Source organism: Bufo gargarizans, chromosome 1 (assembly GCF_014858855.1).
Source record: "Bufo gargarizans isolate SCDJY-AF-19 chromosome 1, ASM1485885v1, whole genome shotgun sequence".
NCBI classification, from domain to species: Eukaryota; Metazoa; Chordata; class Amphibia; order Anura; family Bufonidae; genus Bufo; species Bufo gargarizans.
This window is the reverse complement of record NC_058080.1, coordinates 543,195,987-543,219,120: the sequence shown is the minus strand read 5'-3', so window position 1 is coordinate 543,219,120 and position 23,134 is coordinate 543,195,987. Positions and strand designations below refer to the sequence as shown.

Genomic DNA, 23,134 nt, shown 5'->3' with positions numbered 1-23,134 from the left:
GCACACCGCAAACAATTTTCACAAAGCAGGCATTATTGTATTTAAGCAGGATCAACCTTACCAGGCAGTGTACCTGCTTTAATGGGGCTGATCATGATGACAGGTCCTCCTTGAAGAGGACCCGTCACCTCTCCTGACATGTCTGTTTTAGCAGCTTCTTGTATTCCCCATACAATAACAGTATTTAGTAGCAGGGCTGGTTTTACGCCATGACCGCCAGTTTGGCGTGGTGGGAGCTTGTCAAGGACCAGGCAGGGGACGGGACTCCAGCCCCGTGGAATTTACTAACATTTATTCCTGGGACGCAAGGACTGCCACAGATTATGCTAATTTATGACGAGATGCATGGGGGAAACTAAGACCAGCGTAAAAAGCCTGTCTTAGTAAATGAGTCCCACTGAATCTTGGCCCACAAACCTGTCCTTTAGAAAGATCAGTCTGCTCAGCTCCTTCTGCGCTGTGAGATGACTTCAGTGTGACAGCTTCACTTTAAAGGGTTTTTTCATTCCCTAGATATTGATGACCTATCCCCAGCATAGGTCTATCAGATTGGTGGGGGTCTGACTTTCGGCCGGAAGCAGAATGCTCTTATCACTGTGTAGTGGACTGCGGCTAAACTCCCATTGCATAGACTTGTACTGCAGTATATATTCATTGTTTGTATGACATGTAGGATATATACTATACTAGTGAGTTTACAAGTTTCCATCATTTTCTTTTATATGTTTGATGTGTAAGTTGGATCACTTTTACTACTTTCTAGTTGCTATCTATGAATGACAGGTGCTGCCATTTTGTCCTGAGCTAGTAAATTGAGAGTTGGGCTTTATAAATATAGGGATTTTCATGAATTTTTAGTAACATAGTATATAAGGCCGAAAAAAGACATCTGTCCATCCAGTTCAACCTGTTATCCCGCAACTTGATCCAGAGGAAAAAAAAAAAAAAAAACTGAGGTAGAAGCTAATTTTCCTCACTCACACTGATTGCCAAATCAGTAGCCATAGCCTGTAATATTACGCTCCAGAAATACATCCAGGCCCCTCTTGAATTCCTTTCTTGTAGTATAGATCAGATTATTGCATTGGCTGGTTTTACCTTGATTAGGAGTAAGAAATATGTCTGAAATCTAGTAGGCAATGTTGCCGTAACTGTCTATATTGTCTTCTCTCTACAGGAGGTATTGCTGGTGGAATAGAGATCTGCATCACATTTCCCACAGAATATGTCAAGACCCAGCTGCAGCTAGACGAGAAGGCTAACCCCCCAAGATACCGGGGAATATGTGAGTAACAACGGGGCACATTTATTCAAGTGTTTGTGCCTGTTTTTAGTCTGAAAAAATGCAATTTTAGACGTTTTTTTTTTTTTTTTTTTTACATTTACTACTGAAAATATTCAGAAGGTTTGTGGCTTTTTTCCGAGCTATTTATGTAGGTGCGCCTTGTTCTACGCCTAATTTCTACTCCACTCCAGGGCTGGTGTACTTTTCTTCATTTGTTTTCAGTGGTGAAGTGCGACTTTTATGCATAAAAATTCACCCTTTCTGGGAGACATGCGACTTTTTTCTCTGCACAGATGCAACTTTTTTCATAAGCAAATGCATTAGACCGGTCTAAGTGAATATGAACCTAACTGAAAAACAGCCACCTGAGGTCAGACTAATAAAATACGCCCCGTCTAATTCATGAAGTGCTGTGTGCTTTTTTTTTTTTTTTATAAATACTCTGCAAAAGAAAGACAGCCGAATGAAATAAGCCTGCCTAACTTTACACCTAAAAACAGGCGAGCTTGATAAATGTGCCTCAGTATGTGTGCCTGTAGGGATTAGGTGGTGAATCGTGAGGCTAGGTTCACTCGGCCGCTCGCGGTAGAAAAATCAGTAGGTGGTGGCAGATTTTTAATTTGGTGGTGGATTTAGAGTAGTATTTACAAGCGTTTTAGAAGAGTTTTTGGTTGAGGATTTGGAAGAGGTTTTAGAAGCGTTTTTACCAGTGTTTTTCTTATCCAACCCTTTGATGGGATAATTAAGAAGCATTTTTAGTGGTGGAAGCACTGCTAGCGTTTTTTTTTTTTTTTTTTTTTTTTCTTTTTCTGTTTCTCCACTGACTTCACTACAAAATCCAATTCTAAGAAATGACATGCCACTTCAGAAGCGGATCTCCATTTAGTGTGTGTGCACATGGTGTTTTTTTTTTCCATGAAAGTCAATGGAAAGCTATTGGCGTGTTGATCACGGATTTCATTGTGGAAAATGGATGGAAACCGCAATAGATTTTAATCAAAGGACTTTTTTCCAGGATAGATCATCTGAGATCTGATTGGTTGGAGTGTGACTCCCGACACCCCCATCAGCCATTTTCAGCTGTGCCAGCATCCAGCAGAACTTCAGTACACCAGAACGGCCACCACATGGTGTACATAGCTGTGGTGTTCCGAATTCATACACTCTGGAATTGCGAAAAGCTGATTGGTGGGGGTGCTGGGTGTTGCCCCCCCCCCCCCCCCCTCACTGATGTGATATCTATCCTCAATATCTTAGTCCCAAAAATGTCCCTTTACATTTTTTGGTAGTATTACTATAAAAAGATTATTACAGTCTGGTATAATTTATTTCACCCCTTTACTCTTTTTAGGGGACTGTGTGAAGCAGACAGTGCAGGGTCATGGGGTGAAGGGGCTGTACCGGGGGCTCAGTTCTCTACTCTATGGTTCCATTCCAAAGGCAGCTGTAAGGTAAATATCTCACAGACTTACAATTTTGCCTTCAATGCACTTTTTTTTCCGTCCATAAGATAACTATCCCCGTCATTATTTTCTCTCTCCCCCGCTCAGTGGCTTCTTTTCTTGCATGTAACTTTTGTTTCATTATTATATCTTACCTTACAGGTTTGGGATGTTTGAATTCCTTAGTAATCAGATGCGAGATGCACAAGGGAAGCTGGACAGTAAGCGCAGTTTAGTGTGCGGCCTGGGGGCTGGTGTGGCTGAGGCTATTGTGGTGGTCTGCCCTATGGAAACTATTAAGGTGAGCTCCCCTATACATTTGTCTTCAGAAACTAAAACACATTACTCTAGGGGTCCCAAACCTGTGACTCTCCAGCTGTTTGCAAAGCCTCAACCCCCAGCATTCCCTGAACGCCTTTGAATATCAGGGTGTTGTGTGTTGTAGATTTACAACCGGTAAATCTACAACAGATTTACAACAGGTAGACAGTCACAGGTCAGGAGTCTATTAGCGTGTATTCCTTTTTTCTGAAAACTCAATGGAACCAAAAATGGATTTAAAGCGGTTATCCCATCTTCGACAATGGGGGCATATCGCTAGCACCTCTGGGACCCACACCTACAAGGAGAACAGAGCCGGGGAGAGTTGTGGCTGGAGGACTCCGGGTTTCCCGTGGTCCGTCCACCACCAGGTGCAGCTCCCCACCTCTCCCATTGAAGTGAATGGGAGCGCACTGCGCATGCGCGGCCACCGCTCCCATTCATTTCTATGGGGCCGACGGAAATAGCCGAGCCAGTGCTCGGCTATTTTCGGCGGCTCCATAGAAATGAATGGAGGGCGGCTGCGCATGCGCAGTGCACCCCCCTCCTCAACTTTCTCAGCTCCGTTCTCCTTGTAGGTGCAGGTCCCAGAGGTGGGACCTGCACCTATCAGACAATGGGGGCATATCCTAGCGATATGCCCCCATTGTCTAAGATGGGATAACCCCTTTGAGGGCATGACACAGTTGTTGTCAGGAAATGTTTAATATAGATGGAGGCAATCAAAGCAGCCATCCAGAGTTGTGACAGCTCGGCTCCTGTTCTCTTGATACTAGTTGTCCATGTTTCTACTAGTCACTTTTTTTTTTTTTTAAAGCTTAGAGTGGAGTGGTACCAGTGGATGACATATCAGAGATTTCATAAAAACAAGAGGTCCCAAATACATGAACATATGCACACAAACCAACAAAGAACTATGCAGGACCAAAGTCCACTAAGGCTACTTTCACACTAGCATTATCCGGCAGGGCTCAGGAAAAATCCAGCGCGGTTCGTTGCGGTTTGCTCTCCGGTATGAGAACGGAATGCATTTTGGAGCATTCCGTTCTGTTCAGTTACGTTTTGTTCCCATTGACAATAAATGGAGACAAAACTGAAGCGTTTTTTTCCGGTATTGAGACCCTATGACTGATTTCAATACCGGAAAATAGAAACGCTAGTGTGAAAGTAGCCTAAAAAATGTAGTAGTATTAGATTTAAGACTGCCGCTAAGACCCAGCGCTCCTGCAGTTAACCGGTACCAGTGATCACATGATTGGTAGGACCGGAGCACGGAACGGCATCATCGAGCTCTATTTAAAAAGTGACTAAGGCTACTTTCACACTAGCGTTCGTCGGTCCGCTCGTGAGTTCCGTTTGAAGGAGCTCACGAGCGGACCCGAACGCCTCCGTCCAGCCCTGATGCAGTCTGAATGGAGCGGATCCGCTCAGACTGCATCAGTCTGGCGGCGTTCAGCCTCCGCTCCGCTCGCCTCCGCACGGACAGGCGGACAGCTGAACGCTGCTTGCAGCGTTCAGCTGTCCGCCTGGCCGTGCGGAGGCGTGCGGATCCGTCCAGACTTACAATGTAAGTCAATGGGAACGGATCCGCTTGAAGAGGTCACCATATGGCTCAATCTTCAAGCGGATCCGTCCCCCATTGACTTTACATTGAAAGTCTGAACGGATCCGCGCAGGCTACTTGCGCACTTGCGAAATTTTTTAAAGTTATTAATGCAGACGGATCCGTACTGAACGGAGCCTCCGTCTGCATTAATATGATCGGATCCGTTCAGAACGGATCCGATCAAGCGCAAGTGTGAAAGTAGCCTAAGAATGCAGGGACGGTAAAAAAACATTGTTCCTTCTCCATGAGGAGCCTGGCTGTCACTGACACTCACAATCTCCGTGCAGCTACTAACTCTGCATCTTTACTGCGGTAAAGGGAATCTGTCACCAGTGACCTTGCTTTCCAACTAGACACATAGCTGTGGTTCACCTGATTAAAACCTTGTTTTTCTTTTGCTGATCTGAGGCTACTTTTTCGAGTTATGATACCTTTTTTTAAATATGCAGATTAGGCCTTTGGTGCAATGAGGGCGTAACCATTGTTCTTGTTGCACCCAAGCTCCGCTCCTTTCCGTGGCCATCCCCTACCTTGCTGCTTTACCACTGCCTGGACCTATCAATCAAATCAGTCAGGAGGATCTGATTTCACATGTTGGTGGAGAGGGATTAAATAAAATTAATTTAGCACATTGACTGTTGGCATATCACCATTAAAGGTTTTCTTATATTTATGACCTCTTGACCGTTTACCTGCTCGCCTGCAGCAGTAGAGCAGTGTAATTACAGCTACTCCGCCTAAAGAGAACGCAGCGCTCACCCAGTCTCCTCAGACAGCTGATCGGCAGGGGTGCCAGGAGTCGGACCCCCACCTATTTGATGACCTGTCCTGAGGATAATTTACCAATATAACGAAACCGGACAACCTATTTAAAAGGGTTATCCCATGATTAACCCCTTAGTGACCAGCCTGTTTTGGGCCTTACTAACCAAGCGTTTTTGTTCCTTTTTTTTCATCGTCACGTTCCAAGAGCTATAACTTTTTTTATTTTTCCGTCTATATAGCTTTATGAGGGCTTGTTATAGTTGCAGTTTTTAAAGGCGCCATTTAATGGCGCCTGCTGGAAACTAATCAAGGCTGGCTTGGGGCCTTCATAGACCCCAGCCAGCCTTCACACACATCGGCACCCCACGATCACATTTGCGGGGTGCTGATGGGAGACAGAGGTAGTCCACTCACTCTGTCACCGCTTTACATGATGCAGCGGGCCATTGCCCGCGGCATGTAAAGTGTTAAACAGCTCGGATCGGCACTCCTGCCGGTCCGGGCTGTTAGAGCCGGGCCCCTGCTCCCCACTGCACAGGGCCCCTTAGTGACTGCCGCGTAAGGCGTATGGGTGGTCACTAATAGTTAATGTAAAAAATGAAAGTCAGACTTTATATCAAGCTGACAGATCAGAGGGCATGTCCTTTCTGCCACAACTCTCTCCCAATCACAGCTCGGGTAGCAGTTGCAGAATGAACCTGAGCATGTGCAGTTATCTCGGTGAGCCAAAGAAATAAGAAAAAAAACGAACAGCAAGTGGCGCTACACAGATACATTTTATTGAATAACTGAGTGGCCAAACTAAATGTTTCATTACATCCAGGTACAAAGAATTCAGATCCAGGTGCTGATTTGAAAATTGTAGAATATTTTTTGTGGGACAACCCCTTTAGATGTATGTACAAAATCAGTTTTCCATAGACAAAAGTGTAGAGTTATAAAAACTGATGCAATAAAGTGGAGCAGTGGTCCCTAACAATGAAGTTGAATCTGTTATATGTAAACCTTGAAAATTAAAGCTGGAGGGGGGAGATTTATCACACTGGAGTAAAGTAGAACTGGCTTAGTTGCCTATAGCAACCAATCAGATTCCACCTTTCATTTTCCAAAGGAGCTGTGAAAAATGGAAAGAGGAATCTGACTGGTTGCTGTGGGCAACAAAGTCAGTTCTACTTTACACTAGTTTGATAAATCTCCACTGTAGTCTCCACTGTTTGTTTTGTACTATTTTTTTTTTTTTTTTTTATCTTGCCCATAGTTCTAGGAAAATGTTCTGGAGCTGGTTCTTTCAAAAAAAAAACTGAGCTGGTTCTTTCATAAAACCCCAAGTTTGTATGCTGTTCTCTAAACATTTACCTCCATTTAACCCAACGTTTCCACACTTTCATACATCAGCGCACTTTATGTACTACTTCTTGTATTCTAGTGCCACCTAGTGTTCATTATGAGAAATTGCACAATGTTATGCTATGAAAACATGTATTAGTCATGAGGCCCCAAAGGATGTATGATGTTGAAGAATGGTCTTTCTACTTGCATGTCCCAGCATATGTATGTCATCTTTGTTAACTCCCTCCTTATCCAACAAACTAGCGATCTCTTTACAGATTGCCACAGCTTCAGCACATTACTGCACATATGAATACACCCTCAACCAGTGTTTCTCAAATCCAGTTTTCAAGTATCCTTAATACACTGAAAGTTTCTTTGAGGGTGGTGTCCCATGTAGCAGTTGCCACGTGGCTAAAAGTCTGTGTAGTTCACTAATGAAATAAGTGCTAACTCACTGCTGTTTGTTATTAGGCAAACTGAATGGCCAATAACAAACGGCAACAAGTCATATCTTGTTCACACAGCAAAATACACTTTAAAAAAAATCCACCATGTATTTGTAGCTTTTTTTTTTTTAAATCAAAACTGTTTATTCAAAGAGGTTGTCCCACGAAAAATATGCTACAGTTTTCTAACCAGCATTTGGATCTGAATACTTTTATAATTGTATGTAATTAAGAATTTTGCAAAGCCACTGAATTATTCAATAAAATGTATCTGTATAGTGTTTTTTTTTTTTTTTTTTTTTTTTTTTTTAACATTTTGTTCAACATTCAGTGATCAAGATGTTTGACAAAGACTCTATAATTTTCACCATGGCAAGGAGTGCTGCGGTTTTTCTTTGTCTTTACTGATAAATAGCACAAGGGTATAAAGCAAGATACAAAAATCAAAAACGTCAGAGACCAGGAGGATTTGTGTCAGGATCCACAACAGTGGAGGTCTTGGAAGTCTTAGTTATGCTCTTCCAACCAATGTCGGACGTTTCTAACTGTCTGACAGGTCACATTGTCTTGCTGGAAGATTACATTCACCCCAGGGAAGACAATCCGCATGTATGGGTGTACATGATCTGCAAGGATATATTCATGCCCAAATCAGTTGAGAGTGTCTTCCACATGGATGAGTGAACCCAGAGAATGCCCCAGACCCATAACGCTGCCACCACCAGCTTGTGCTCTTTCAGCAATGGTTGCAGGGTGTTCGATGAAGGTAAAAATATGACTTGTCGGAGAAGGCAACCCTTTGCCAATCAGCGGAGGTCCAATTCTGACGCTTCCTGTGAAAATTTAAGCCTTTTTTTTTGCTGATGCAGCTTTGTTAGCAGAGGTGCCGTGACCATCCGTCTGCTTCAGAGCCCCATACGCAGTAGGGATTGCTGAACTGCGGTAGGCTGCTTCACTGTAGGGTGTCGGTCCACCCGCGTGCATCTTCGTAGTTGAAGTTCATCTAACAAGTTAGCAGCTGATGGTCGCTCCAAGAGCACACTGCTAACTTGTTAGGGAAGTCTCTGCTGACAGGATTTTTGACTGTTTCCAATAGCAAACCGCAGAAGTTTGATTGAAGCTTTTAGCTATAATATAGCTACAACAAGATCAGTACGATATAAATAATATTTAGTCACTCAACGTTTATGTAGGGAATTTCTATATGTAACTTATAAATGGTCTCCGGGATGATTATAGGATGTGCTATCCGTGTGGTCCAATGGTTGTAATCTCCTCCTCTCGGACTTAGGCAATATTAGTAAATGCCACAGTCACTGGATGAGAGCAGTATGGTGTTTGAGGTAAATGTGAAGGGACACCACCCAGTTTCTCGTGCTGGGCATTACATGTCTACAGAGCTGTAATATGTTTTACTGGACTGGCAGTAATAAATCTATTATTCTGTCTTTGTACAGGTAAAGTTTATTCATGATCAGTGCTCTCCGAACCCAAAATACAGAGGATTTTTTCATGGAGTGAGGGAGATCATTCGTGTCGAAGGTATTGCCATCTGTTCCTTCCTCCTCGTCTGAACAGAATATATCAAATACTGGTAGCATAGGACCAGAAGATGTCGGTTTGTTTAGTTGTTAAATGCAACCTATCATCCATACATTGACACTGACTTCTAGAATCTGTTTTCTTTTACTGATGAGATATTTTCCATACATTTTGACTTGTGTGAGGTTCTCCATTAAGCTGGATTTCCACGTTCAGGTTTTTTGTGAAGTTTTTGAAAGCAAAGTAAGGAATGGATTCAAATAGAGAAGCCCCAGGGTTTCTTTATACATGTCTTGCATTAATGATCCATTCCTGGCTTTGGCTATAAAAACTCTTATTCTATATTCTAATTAAGCAGAGGGGGTTCTCATTATGTACACTAGTTAAACATCTGTTTACAAAATGACTTAAAGCGTACCTGAGATTTCAAAGCTTGCATAATGTCCATGCTTCTTTGTACAATCATAAATGTGAAGGAATACATCTTTTTGGTCTTCCCTAATGTGTTTTTCAGCCTAATTTCCCCCCCCCCCCCCTCACCTGCTGCATAGCTAGATGCATTTCTCCCAGAAGCAGGGGGGTGTCTACCTTCTGTGGAATCTTCCAGCACTGTACTGCTGTAATGTCCTCTTCCTAACTTCCCACTATGTTTGTTTTCAGCTCAGAAGCTCATAGAACATATAAGAAGGGAGGGATCACACATATGGAAAGGCTCCTATGAACTTCACAAGCTGTGTAGAAGCAGTTCTTTTTTCAGGCTCACAATCTCAGCTAGCACTGAGACGCCCCTACTTGCCCTTTACCGTCTTCTGTTTCTAGGAATGGATCTTGCCTGACAATAGGCAATAGACTGCAACTAAGATGGAAGGGAGACCCTTAGTGGCCATGACTTTACATCTTTTTTTAAGGTGGAGGCAGGCATGTTTTAAAAAAATATATAGAAATGAGCTATTTACACTATTCTCTATTAAATTAAATAGTGTAAAAGTAGAGTGACTCTTTAATCTATTACATTTGTATCATGTATTTTAGATCTCTAAAATGGGAAAGATTTGTTATCATCATAAGTTGGTGTGGAGTGAATCGCCGTGTTCCCACTTCTTCAGTAACCGTTTCTTTTTCACTAGGTATAAAAGGGACATATCAAGGTCTCACAGCTACAATCCTCAAGCAAGGATCTAACCAGGCTATCCGCTTCTTTGTAATGACCTCCCTAAGAAACTGGTATAGAGGTAAACCACAAAAGGCGTTTTTTTGCTTTATATTCAAAGAGACACCATCAGCATAGGCCCCCCCCCCCCAAATTTGAGTAAGCAGTGAATAATTTTTCCGATCTGTCATATTTGTCTTTAAAGGGAACCTGTCACCGGGATTTTGTGTATAGAGCTGAGGACATGGGTTGCTAGATGGCCACTAGCACATCCGCAATACCCAGTCCCCATAGCTCTGTGTGCTTTTATTGTGTAAAAAAAACTGATTTGATACATATGCAAATTAACCTGAGATGAGTCCTGTATGTGAGATGAGTCAGGGACAGGACTCATCTCAGGTTAATTTGCATATGTATCAAATCAGTTTTTTTACACAATAAAAGCACACAGAGCTATGGGGACTGGGTATTGCGGATGTGCTAGTGGCCATCTAGCAACCCATGTCCTCAGCTCTATACATAAAATCCCGGTGACAGGTTCCCTTTAAACTCACTTGCATTGCTCCATTGTGCGCTATGGGCCATCCTGTGAGTGCTGAGCATGGCCCTTAGAGCACAGTCCTGGAGTCCCCTCCATTATGAGCGCATGCTCAGGAGTCTTCATATATTGTCTGGCCTATTTGCAGCCACAAAGCAGAGGATTGTGAGGGGCTATAAAAATCGCACATTGGAAATAGGTGTCTTTTCAACTATTCACAGATTACTGTAGTTTAGGGGGGGGGATTTCAGGTGTCAGTCTATTTGACTTCCCTTGCATCTCATTATTGTAGAAGCGCTAAGCAATCTCTGTTTCCTGCTTTGTGGCCAACAAACAGCAATGTGCTTCTGGGACATCTCTGGAAATAATTTTAGCGCCCTATGTTATAAGCTCATCAACTTTACAGTAAATTGATTTTTATTAGCATTCATACTAATGCCACAGTTCCCAGATGAAGAGGAGAGGTGTATTAGTGTCTAGTGGCTAATGGGGTATTGTGGGGAACTGAACCCTAAAGGGGTTGTGGCACTTCAGCAAATGGCATTTATCATGTAGAGAAAGTTAATACAAGGCACTTAATGCCTGCAGCCATCATGAGGACTTTGTGAGCTTACTGTATACATTGAAGTCAATAATGAAGCAGTATGAAGTATACTATATTCATGGATAAAGCCACATAACATGTTGGATCAGTCTCTGCTAAAAATGCCTGTAATACGTACCTTTTAATCCATATGTTACAACCAATGAATATCAAAAAATTACAGTGGTCAACCAGAAATGTTTGAAATATTAATTTGTTAGCCAGTAATAAAGAGTAAATGGCCAAGGACTTGCTTCTAATGTCATAATGTGTTACATCGTCCAAAATCAAAGTTAGGGCTCATTCGCACCTATTCCTTTCAGTGGGGCTGCAAAAGATGCGGACAGCATTCCGTGTGTTGTCCGCATCTGTTGCTCCGTTCCGCGGCCCTGCAAAAAAGATACAACATGTCCTATTCTTGTCCGTTTTGTGGATAAAATAGGTATTTCTATAATGGGCTGCCTGTTCCATTCTGCAAATTGTGGAATGCCCACGGGCGGCATCTGTGTTTTGCAGATCTGCAATTTGCGGACCGCAAAACACGGCGCGGTCGTGTGAATGAGCCCCTAGGCTGTGGTATGTGCTGCCTAAAAGACTATATGAAGTATTATAATCTGGATCTGGTTTTGACATAGTTTATAGTAGGCCTGCATAATAGATCGCCAAAGCAATCGCAATAAATCGCCATATCGCAATCGCCAATTGGCCGACCCAAAAATGTTGCAATTGTATTACCATGTTTTTCGCTTTATAAGACTAACTTATTTGGGGGGGAAATGGCAGTGCGTCTTATAAAGCGATGGTTGACTTTTTACGTGGCTGACACGGATGTTGCACAGCGCGGCCGGCGATACATCAGTTACAGTGCGGGGAGGGAGGAGGGGCTGGAGGCAAGTCGTTATTTTAATGAACAAATGTGCTTCTATTTATTCTATTTATCTGTTCTGTGCAGTGCTATTAAGAAAATGGCAAGTTTTGTATTTTGTACTTTTGCAGTAATGCAAATATGTTATTTAATTTAGTAAAAGATGTTTTATTTTGAAAAACACTGTGCATTTCAGTTCTTGAGTTAAGCATAACTACATTTCAGCATTATCAGTAATTTGGGTGTGCTTTTGCCTTGAACATCCAAGCAAATAGACCTCTAGCACAATTCCCTTAAAATATTGCATCACATCGCATATCGTTATCGCAATTTTTAGGGCCCTAATCGCAATCGCAAAAAATTACCATATCGTGCAGCCCTAGTTTAAAGTTTTAGTGCAAACTTGTTTGCGGCAATTAAATATCCACTCCTGTTAGCTAGTATCTTTTACTATAGGCTCTTATTTTCTGTTTTTCATGTGATTTATTATTTTATTTTTTTTTTTTTTTTCAGCAGCCTTTGAGGAGGCTTATTCTGTGCGCTAAGCAATCCAAATTCCGAGGCTGATACTATCCGCTTCGGCCAAAGGGCACTGTTTGGAAATCAGTCAAGTTGTTTTCTAGGTCGTATTACCACCTTAGATGCTGTGGTCGATAGCGACTGCCTCATCTAAGGTGTTTATCGGAGGGAGGGAGCTCCCTCTAGCACCCATTACCCCTGCAATATTGTTGCAGGGGGGCCTGTTTTACTATGGCAGGCCTAAGTTTAATAAAGTTTTTATAATGATCCCCCCCAACTAAAATGAAATAAAAACGTTTAATAATTAAATTTTTTGCAATTTTTTTGGTGCCATCACCATGACCCATAGAATAAAGTTAACTGGTAAACAGAAAGGTAAAAAAAAAACTGTGGAGCTGCTGTTTTGTTTTGTTTTTTTTCCAAACCCAGCTCCCTCCATTTAAAAAAAATTAAAAATAAGATCAATAAATTATAAGTACTCCAAAATACTAGAAATAAAATCTGCAACCTGTGTCGCAAAGCAACAAGCCCTCATACTGCTACATTGACAGAAAGGTGAAGATACAGCAACATACTAATAAAAATCTACAAAAATATATATTTTTACCAAAAAAATACTTACACTTACTTTCTTATTGCCTTCTTCAGACCGACCCTTAGAATAAAGATAGCTTGTAATTTTTACAACAGGGAAAATATGCAAAAAGCCAAAATCGTGTTTTTGGTTTTTCTTTTTTGCATCCCTCCCCCCTGCCTCCCTAACTTAAGTAAAGCTAATCAATAAATTATATGTACCACAAAAGGTACCATTGAAAAATACGACTCTGCTCACAAAAAAAAATCACTCACATCGTTATATCAACAACAAAAAATATTGCTCTTAAAATGTGACAATAAAATATTCAGTAAGATCTAAAAGACATGCGGCATTAAGGTGTTAACAGTGAATTTTCTGGTTACAGACTGCCTGCAGCTGCACCTAGAGGGTGCAGGGGAGATCACTGTACACTGTTATTGGTTTCTGTGTTAGTGCTCCCTCTAGTGGTGGCTGCAGTTTCCACTATGTAAGCCCTTTTACTCAGTCAGTCTGTCTACAGAGAAAGTTTAGTATAACTGGTGAGGTTGGTTATTCAACAATCATAATGCTTTATTTTACATATAAAAATGTTAATTTTGTTTTGTAGATCAGAAAATGTTATTTGGCTCCCAATTCTTTTTACTTTAGAGCCAAAGGCACACAAGAGATTTTTTAAAAATATTTATTTAACATGAAGAACTAAGATCGAGATGATTTAGACCCTCGGCAGAGATTATGTAATGACTGTCAGTGGATGATAAGACTTCTGCAGCCTGTGTTTGTCTTTGACAGGTGACAACCCTAACAAGCCAATGAACCCACTTATTACTGGTGTATTTGGAGCCACGGCTGGAGCAGCCAGTGTGTTTGGTAACACTCCTGTGGATGTGATCAAGACTAGAATGCAGGTAATGTGAACAAGCACTAATTCTGCGTAATAGCTGATAGAAGTGACGGCCTGTTTCTATATAGTTCACTGGTCACCTCAAATGGATTGACTGCAGCTCACAATGATCTTCACTGTTTCAGTGTGACAAAGAGGTGTAAAATGCAGGTTTTGACAGCATTCTGTGTTTGAACCATGGATTTTTGTAGGTCTATACATTTGTTTGCTTGTACAATATGCATTAAGCCCTTCAGGACCACCATGTACATATATGGCCGAATTTCGAGGTTTAGAAATGGCACCCACTCGCAAGCAGAATTGGCGTCAGACACCCGGAGCTAATGTCTGTGATTGGCGATAACTCCAATCGCATGTTTTAAACCCCTAAGATGCCAGGGTCAACTGTGACCACGGAATTTGAAGTGGCACTCCCAGGGCCCAAACGACTCCTTTGCATTAGGATTATTGAAGCCATTTGTTGGTGGTTTTAGGCTGGAGCCTGCTCAAGGCTACGAGTCCTGCTACAGGTATATTCCTATGGAGGCCTGCAGGTGGCAGTGCTCTATAGGAATATATTGAATCTCCCATATGCTGCATTCTTAAATAAATTAAGTCTATAGAAGTAATCAAATCTAAAAGTGTAAAAATGTTTATACAAAATATTAAAAAAATCAAATCGCCACCCCCCCCTTCTCCATAATAAAAAATAAATAATGAAAAAAATAAAGATCACCATGTGTCCCAAAACGCTCGTACTATTAAAATACCCATTTGAATTTTTTGTTTTCAGCTTTCCACCACATTAGAAAGTACAACTTGTCTTTCCCCCTCCTAAAAAAATAAAAAATAAAAAAAAGTTCTCATATGTCTGAGCTTTGGCTCTGGGAAGGCTTGGAATAAATAAACGGAAATGCAAAATGGCCTGATCCTGCAAGAGTTAAAAGGAATCTGCCATAGAAAATAGACTTAATATGTAAATAATTTAATTAAGGCATCACTAATAAACAGATACATTGGCTTTGGTCTAAATGTCCCTTATTTGTGAAACAATTTGTCATATTTCCATTGCAGGGATTGGAAGCGCATAAATACAAGAGTACATGGGATTGTGCCTACAAGATCCTGAAATATGAGGGTCCCCGAGCGTAAGTGTTACATTTCTACGTATTCAGCCATGTGAATGAGACAATTTGTCATGACTTGTCATTTTCACATCCCCCTCTATCCCTTCCACATTTTTCCTGCTTGCTCCTCTTTAACACTTGTTTTCTGTTCTGCTATCCACACGTTGTTGTGGTACAGGCGTAATGTCTGATGTCCCTCATCTTTCAGGTTCTACAAGGGGACTGTTCCTCGTCTTGGACGCGTGTGTCTTGACGTGGCTATTGTCTTTATAATCTATGATGAAGTGGTGAAGATGCTGAACAAGGTGTGGAAGACCGACTGATACTTCAAGCAATTGTGATAAACCAAGGATCCCACCTACACGGGATCTTCAGGGTGCCAAAGAGTCCATTCAATCACTGAAATCTGTAGTAAAATGCTCCAGTGCCTCTAGTTTCCTAAGACATTGTCCCCTTTTTTTCTGGCATCCTCCACCATTCAGAAACCATAGCCAAACAGCCTTGCAGAACCATTTCTTGCAACAAAAGTGAAGGGGTTAACAAGGGTAAATATACATTCGCCTTTTTATTTGTCTTTGAAAAAAAAGGTTTTCAAATTTTTATATTTTTTTTATTTAATTTTTTTTAACTCATGCCTACGATAATGACCTCTTATTACTCTGCTTACAGCCAGACGCTGTATACCGTGGGTAATGTCCTAAAGACCAGCATATTATTTTTTTATTTCCTTTTTTTACTTTATCATTTTTAAGGCGATCCTTGCAGAACGCTACTTTTTACAGTGCTTGTGAACTGCCGCAATAGGCTTTGAAGATGTTCTCCCGGTACGGTGTAATTTTATTATGTTATTTTTATCTTTTTGTGTTCTATGCTGTGCCATGGTAACAGTACACATCGTATCCAAGAATGGTTTCATATTTTAATATGGATGAATTTATAAAATCGCTGTTTTTATTGCTCAAGAATAATTTTTTAGAGTATTTCTAGAACACATAGAAAGACATGCACTAAGGTGTGAAAGGTTTTTGGTTTCATTGGTTCCCAAGTGAAGACTGCATCTCCCGTTCCTCTATGCAATTAAAGCTGTATGTATATTTACTCCTGTATACGTATGCTCCCATAGACTCTCTTTCTCAGCTGTGTTATGGGTGTAATAATGTTCACCCCTGCATTTATTTTTATTTTTTTTATAAATGTGTGCCAAATTGCCATCTGTGCTCTGTAGAGGTATAAAATTAGAGCTACCTCTGCCAACATATCAGCCTTTAAGCCAAAATAACAGTACCATTCCAGCTGTGAGACCAAATTCCTAGGACATGGCCACCAGTGGGAGACAGAATGTGCCTTTGCAATGCTGTTTGTTAAACCCTTCACAGTAAAATAGTTACAAGCTGCTAACGTCTTTGCAGAAAGACACTTTTAAGCATTTGTAATAAAATTGTCTAATTTATTTAGTTATCTTTAAAGGGAAACTGTTGGCTTCTGTTTGCTGGCCTCACAGCAGGGCAGCATAGTGTATGGACGGACTGGGAACGTAAAGTGGCCCTATATTATGGGTGGGTCCAAATTGACAGAGGGCAGGGCAACACAAGTAGGTATGGACAACAGAAGTAGGTAGGACCTTCACAAAATACCACCCCCGCAGAACCATATAGCACAGTTCTGCACAATAAACTGCCTCAGCAGAAGCAAATACCAAAATAGTGCTGCCTTCAGCACAGTATTCAGCTGTATCACCGTTCTGAGGACGTTGATACAGTTTAGTTTAGGAGGGCACCTGCAGCTGTTGGCCAAGTGCCTAAGTACCTGATGCATTAATTAATGCTTAGAGCATCAGATCGTTATGTATTCGGCCAGCGACCGTGAGGAGCACTTGGGTGGTCCACTGGGAAATTTCCCTGTTGAGTCTATTTCAGGCATCTGTCACTGATGTGATGGTATTCAGTACTTTTAGAGTACTGACCTACCAAAGGCTGCAGTGTGCACCAGTGCTGTGAGAGGAGTCGGACCGCACATGCTGCCACTGCCTCTGGATGATAAATGACAGTTTTCTTAAAGGGGATCGCCAGGCTTTTAATATTGATGACCTATCCTCAGGATAGGTCATCAATATCAGATTGGCGGGGGTCTGACACGCGACAACCCCGCCGATCAGCTGCACAGGGAGACAGCGCACGCAGTGTGCACGTGCCGTCTCTCTTCCTATGTGCTGCTGCTTTTCCATAGACATACAGCGGAGAGCAGGAAGAGAGAAGGGACATGGCACATGCACATTGCGCGCGCCGTCTCCTTATACAGCTGATAGGTGTGGGTGTCGGACCCCCGCTGATCTGATATTGATGACCTATCCTGAGGATAGGTCATCAATATTAAAAGCCAGGCGAACCCCTTTAAGCTTAACAGGAAAGAAAATTGTCAGTCATCATCTGGGGAAGGCACAGACAGCACGAGGCATCGGACTCGTTTTTCTCTGCACTGGCATGTGCTGCTGCTGTAAAAGTACTGAATGCCATCACAGCAGTGACAGAGGGGTTGTCATTACAGTATACCACATACAGGAGAAGACAGGTTCCCTTTAAGACTTACTGTATTAGTTACTTCTGTGCTAAATGAAGAGGCTGACACATGCAAAATAATACCATTTAGTTATGTTTGGAGCTGATACACATTGCTCATGAGATTTCTTAAAATATATAGCTCCATCATCTGTACATAGGAGAAATCAGTATAAGTGTATAGCATATGAAGTACATTGCAATGTATGGTATGTCTGACTAATGGTATGTATTTGTGGTATATATATATATTTATATGTATAGAGCCTATTTTGTGCCTGTGTGTATTAGGAAGGTGATGCTGTTGTGTATGTTTAATTGCAATACATGCCATAGTTCTCTTCCTTGTGCCTCTGCAAATGTACAGTGCAGACAAGATAAGGCCACATTTTATTTTCTGTCTGGATTTGCAATCCACAACATGATGGTGGAAGAATATCATCATAAGCTGGGATCAAGCTTATCTTGTAAAAGTACATGCCATATTTTCACAACTGGTTGAGGCACTGTGCTGGCAGCCAATATTCCCTAAGACACTTATATTCCATTTTTATTTGTTAAAGGGAGTCTGTCAGCAGTTTTCACTGGGAAGAGCAGTACAAACATACATCTTGTGGAGCTTTTATGATCAGGGGTAGTGTGAATATGAACTTTTATTCTGCCAGGTTGTGAACCAGCAGGTGCCTGGGGGGTGAGCTTCACTGTGAACTGCTTTCTGCATTAAGTTGCTTCATTGCCCCTCCCCTCTGCAATGAGTGATGGCTGTAGCAGTCACCTGGTTGAATACTTCAGCTGTAACTCAGAGGGGAGGGGCTGTGAAGCAGTTCACTGTGGGAAGCATTTCATAGTGATTTATCGCCTTCAGGAAACTTGCAGGAGCACAACCTGGAAGAATAAAAGTTCATACTCACACTACTCCTAATAGTAAAAACATGGTCAAAACTGCTGACAGACTTTTTTTTAAAGCCGATACTTGAATGTTTTAAGTTTACATTACAGCTGCTGTAATTGATGCTCTACTGGTATATATACATGTCTCATATTACAGTTCAAACCAAAATAATTATTTACTACCAAGGTTATTAAAAAAACTTTTGTGTCTACAGACTCTTGAGTGATGTGCTATTTGTAATAAACTCCCACATATATTTATGCTTTAGTTAGAAGTTTTTTTTAATCCACTTGAAGACCTTTTGGGGTCCTCCTTTAACTTAACACTCTGGAACTTCTTTGCAGACTTAACAGCTGTCCGCTGCTAGTGACAGCTGGGCTCTCCATAGAGAAGGCAAGGATGATTTTTTTTATTTTATTTAAGTGTCCCTGCCTTCTCCATCATTTATACACAGTGCTCAATGAGCACCAGATACAGATCTGGAAGTGGCAATGCTTCCTGCTCCAGTCCTAGTGGTCATATGAACACTGGGGCTGGATATATGTACAAGCTGCTGGGTCTTAGCAGACCCAGATCAGCTCTACAGTGAGGCTGGACAGCATTGTGTGACCTCTCAGAGGGATGTTTTCCCTGTGTAACTGGGACTTGTATGTCAAGTTAAATACCCTCATACAGTAGGTCTTCTATGACATTATGGGGGGGGGGGGGGGGAAAGCACAACGTGTAGTAAAGTAAAAATACTTACAAATAAAAAGATAAATACAAACGCTACACTGTAGCTTCTAGCCCCGTCTCTGGCGACTCTAAACTATATATCTCCCTATTTTGAAATGACCATTACAGAAAGAAGACATAATTTAGTATTTTAGTTGCACTTTGTGCTATTACAAAAAAATAGGAGGTCTTGCCTCCTATTGACACTAGAAAAAACTGAAGCTCTCTCTCCAGGCTGGAGGGGGTATAGCTGCCGGGGGAGGAGCTAACAGCTTTTACTAGTGTCAACGCCTCCTAGAGGACATAGTAATCCCCTTGGTTCCTGTGTCCCCCAATGAAGAGCCAGAAAGAGAGTTTACTGGTAAGGTATACAAAAATCTCCTTTTTTAAAACAAAAAAATAAGCCCCATATGTCACTGAAAAAGGCGAAAAATGATTTACATAACTAAACGGAGAAAAAGTGGCTGTCAAAGACCATGTCCTAAAAAAGGAGAAAGTGCATCTGGTCAGGAAGGGTGGTACATGACCTGGTCTTGAACTGGTTAAAAAAAAAACTGCATACAAAGTAAGGGCTCAAGCACACAGGCCGTTGTGCGGCCCGCATACGGCGATTCCGCATTACACGGGGCACCGGCCGTGTGCATCCCGCATCACAGATGCGGACCCATTCACTCGAATGGGTCCGAAAACCCGGAGATGTGCGGAACGGAAGCACGGATCGGAAGCACTACGGAGTCAAGTTGAATGGGTCTCGATCCGTCCCGGCCGCCGCACGAACGTTGCCCGTGCATTGGAACTGCTGCACAACGGCTGTGTGCATGAGCCCTAAGCAGGAGCAGAGTGCTGGATGCAAAACATGATGGTAGAGTCATATGTGAAACAAAATTAGATACGTTGTGAATAATTTAATGCCAGGACAGAAACTATGGAGGCAGAAGGGTATCCAAAATCTTGTCTGATAATGAACATAACCAAAATTTACATATTCATTATTTTATCAAGCATATTTGGTGAAATTAGACCAGATTTATCAATGTTAAGAAAAAGCGCTAAAGGATATGGTCAGACCGAAAAGAAGAAAACCGCTGGAAGAAATTGCGCTTCTGTTCCTCATCCACTGCATCTAGGGTTGCCAGATTTTAGAGAATTTATTGTGGGTGTGATGTCCCCAGCATGGTAATTCCTCGAGCTTACACATTTCGTGAATTTCATCCACTTATTCTTTTTGGATAGCGTGATGTCAACACGAGCCCAATGAAGTGGAATGATATGGTGAATCAGGAGGTCTGAAGAGGTAGAATTTTTAGGATAGTCTGAGTAATACTTATTCAGCTGTCAACTGTAGCGGTTCAGTGCAGACTTTAGGCTGCGTTCACTTCTGTGTTGGAGGCTCCGTTAAAAGCCTCCTTCGCAGATTCCACCAGAATGACTTGTATATGTATATAATACTGTAGCTGGTTGCATGACAAAAAAAAATAAAACGATGGACACCCCTTATATTCAATTGCTTGTGTCCATTTTGCTCTTCTGTTATTTTCAGCATTCTGTGCTTATAACTGAGCAGAACAATGAAAATAACGCCTTGGTGAACGTGGCTTTTATATATACAATTACATATTTCTGTTTAAAACTGAGAAATCGAAGGGATGTATAAATGTGTGAGAGGGAGCAAGAAATACAACTGAAGCTGTACCATCCCAGCTCATAATGTAAAAGCATAGTATGAAGTTACTGTCACGTGCCAGTGATGAGGATCCTCTAAGCCACAATGATGCTGGCTGGACTGGGATGCAAAGTCTAAGGCCTCTTTCAGACGGGCGAGATTTCCACGCGGGTGCGATGCGTGAGGTGAACGCATTGCACCCGCACTGAATCCAGACCCATTCACTTCTAGAGGGCTCTGCACATGAGCAGTGATTCGTGAAAATCACAGCATGCTCTATATTCTGCATTTTTCACGCAACTCAGGCCGCATAGAAGAGAATGGGGCTTCAGTGAAAAGCGCATTGCATCCAGATTGTTGCGTTGCGTTGTAAACGCAAGTAACTTGGCAACAGGGAATGGATTTGAAAGACAGGAAGTGAACTTCAAAGGTGTCAGTCTGCAGGCACTGCAGGGGAGAGGTATTACTTGTGAGACTTCTCTTGCGGAGCCAAAGTAAAGATGCCCCAAAAGATATGGATATCCCCAAATTGATCAGCATGGTGAAGGAGTGGCCATGTATTTGGGATATTGGGTCTGCCGAATACCTGGACCGTTCCAAGAAAGAAGAAGCTTGGGCAGAAATTGCCCAAGCAATGTTTGGGACAGTAGGAATGCCCACAGACAGGAGAGGCTTGGTAAGTAAAAACTGGACAATCTATACATGTGTGATTATATCTGTCCTCCCTTTCGGCATAGCACATGGCATACGGTATCCTCTGTAATTTGTGGTCATTTTTATTTATTTCCATTTTTATTACAAGTTTCTGAAGTAAAGAGTCGCTGGAGGAGCCGCCGGGACCAATTCCGTAAGTGAATTCTGCAAGGATGCAGTGGCTCCGGCACTTCGAGGAAAAGGCCATACCGTTATAAGGACCAACATTATAACCAATGATGACAACCTGTTTATCAGTACACACTGTATGTGTACTATGTGGGTAATTAGAAATGTCATAGTTGCCGCTAGCAAGCAATCCGAAAATATTGCAAGTGGAATTGGATTATTTGCAAAGCACTTCTAAGTTCCATAATGTAGCTGCATGACCACATATGTAATATGTTGCTTCATTAAACATGACCTGTCAGTACTCCTGACCTGGCGTTTAAATTAGCTTTATGTGTTCCCCATGTCGTCAAAATTCTTGAGCATATATTCTTATAACTCTTTATGTAGTGTCGTTGCTTTATTATTCCTTCTAGAAGTTATAAATAAATGGTTTCTGCAGTTTTTTTAAACTGATGATCTATCCTTGGTATAGATCCTCAGCATCTGTTCGGCGGTGGTCCTGGGTGTTGGACCCCCGCAGATCAGAAGGTGATGATCTATACAAAGGATAGATCATCAGTTTGAAATAACAGCAGAACCCCTTTAAATGGCTATTTTACACTTCAATAATTAAAGGGTTCAGAGGGGTGTTACCAAGTAGTGGTGGTGTATCTGCACACACTCATTGTATCCAATCAGTGCTGCCATGTTTAGGTGTGCATGTACACAACCCCAATGATATAAGCAATTCATTCATAACTTCTATTTTTCACATAAAGGAATGGCACAACATTGAGCATTTCACAATGGAAGTTCCAGATATGCTATTAAATGGGTAATACATGAAGTAATGAAAGAACACATGTTCCGAGTGTTGATCGGTCTGGTTTAAACTAGTGATATTTTGGAAAAGTATTTTGCTGATGCTAGTAATATTATAATATTTATTTGGGTACATATTCGTATGGTCATATATTAAATGACCTTTTTTTTTTTTTTTAAAGAACGGAGGCCAACCTTGAGGAGGAGCCTGAACACAGTAGTGCTGAAGACTCCAGGACATGCAATGAAGAGCCTCCGGCATGTGAAGGTCCTGAACAAAGTGGTGAAGGGCTGACCAACTCCACCAGCTCTCAGCCCCCAGACTCCGCTGTGCCCCCCCCCCCCAAGTTTGCCATTACGTGGCCGCCGCCACAGAACACTGCGCCCTGCTGAGGCAGTTACACATCCCCCCCGGAAGATCATTTTGATCTTTATGCTAGAAGCCTAGCACCTTTCTTGCGGAGTCTGCCTGCAGAACGTATATTTAGAATCCAATCTGCTATCTGGATAGTTCTGGAGGCAGCCACGCCACCGAATAAGCCTGCTGCGCTAGAAAGTTGGCGCAGCAATGTCTACATGTCTAGTCCCCGCCACATTCAGGGTCCACAGGTGCCCCAACAAATTACACAAAATAGACACAATCATGGGCCCCTAACTCACTCATGGGCAGCCTGGCCCATCATCCACAGTAGCTGGCCCCTCT

The 23,134-nt window shown here is 41.9% G+C and overlaps 1 protein-coding gene across 1 annotated transcript in view; it reads left to right on the top strand.

The window, feature by feature from the left end:
* SLC25A1 (solute carrier family 25 member 1) overlaps positions 1 to 18,643 on the top strand; it is a 32,841-nt gene extending 14,198 nt beyond the window's left edge. Inside the window, exons 2-9 of the mRNA XM_044275542.1 lie at positions 1,178 to 1,285; positions 2,637 to 2,736; positions 2,890 to 3,028; positions 8,655 to 8,739; positions 9,867 to 9,971; positions 13,764 to 13,879; positions 14,929 to 15,002; positions 15,190 to 18,643. Coding sequence (XP_044131477.1) covers positions 1,178 to 1,285; positions 2,637 to 2,736; positions 2,890 to 3,028; positions 8,655 to 8,739; positions 9,867 to 9,971; positions 13,764 to 13,879; positions 14,929 to 15,002; positions 15,190 to 15,304 — 842 coding nt within the window. The 3' untranslated portion in view covers positions 15,305 to 18,643. The remainder of the gene's footprint in view (positions 1 to 1,177; positions 1,286 to 2,636; positions 2,737 to 2,889; positions 3,029 to 8,654; positions 8,740 to 9,866; positions 9,972 to 13,763; positions 13,880 to 14,928; positions 15,003 to 15,189) is intronic.
* The last annotated feature ends 4,491 nt before the right edge of the window (positions 18,644 to 23,134 follow it).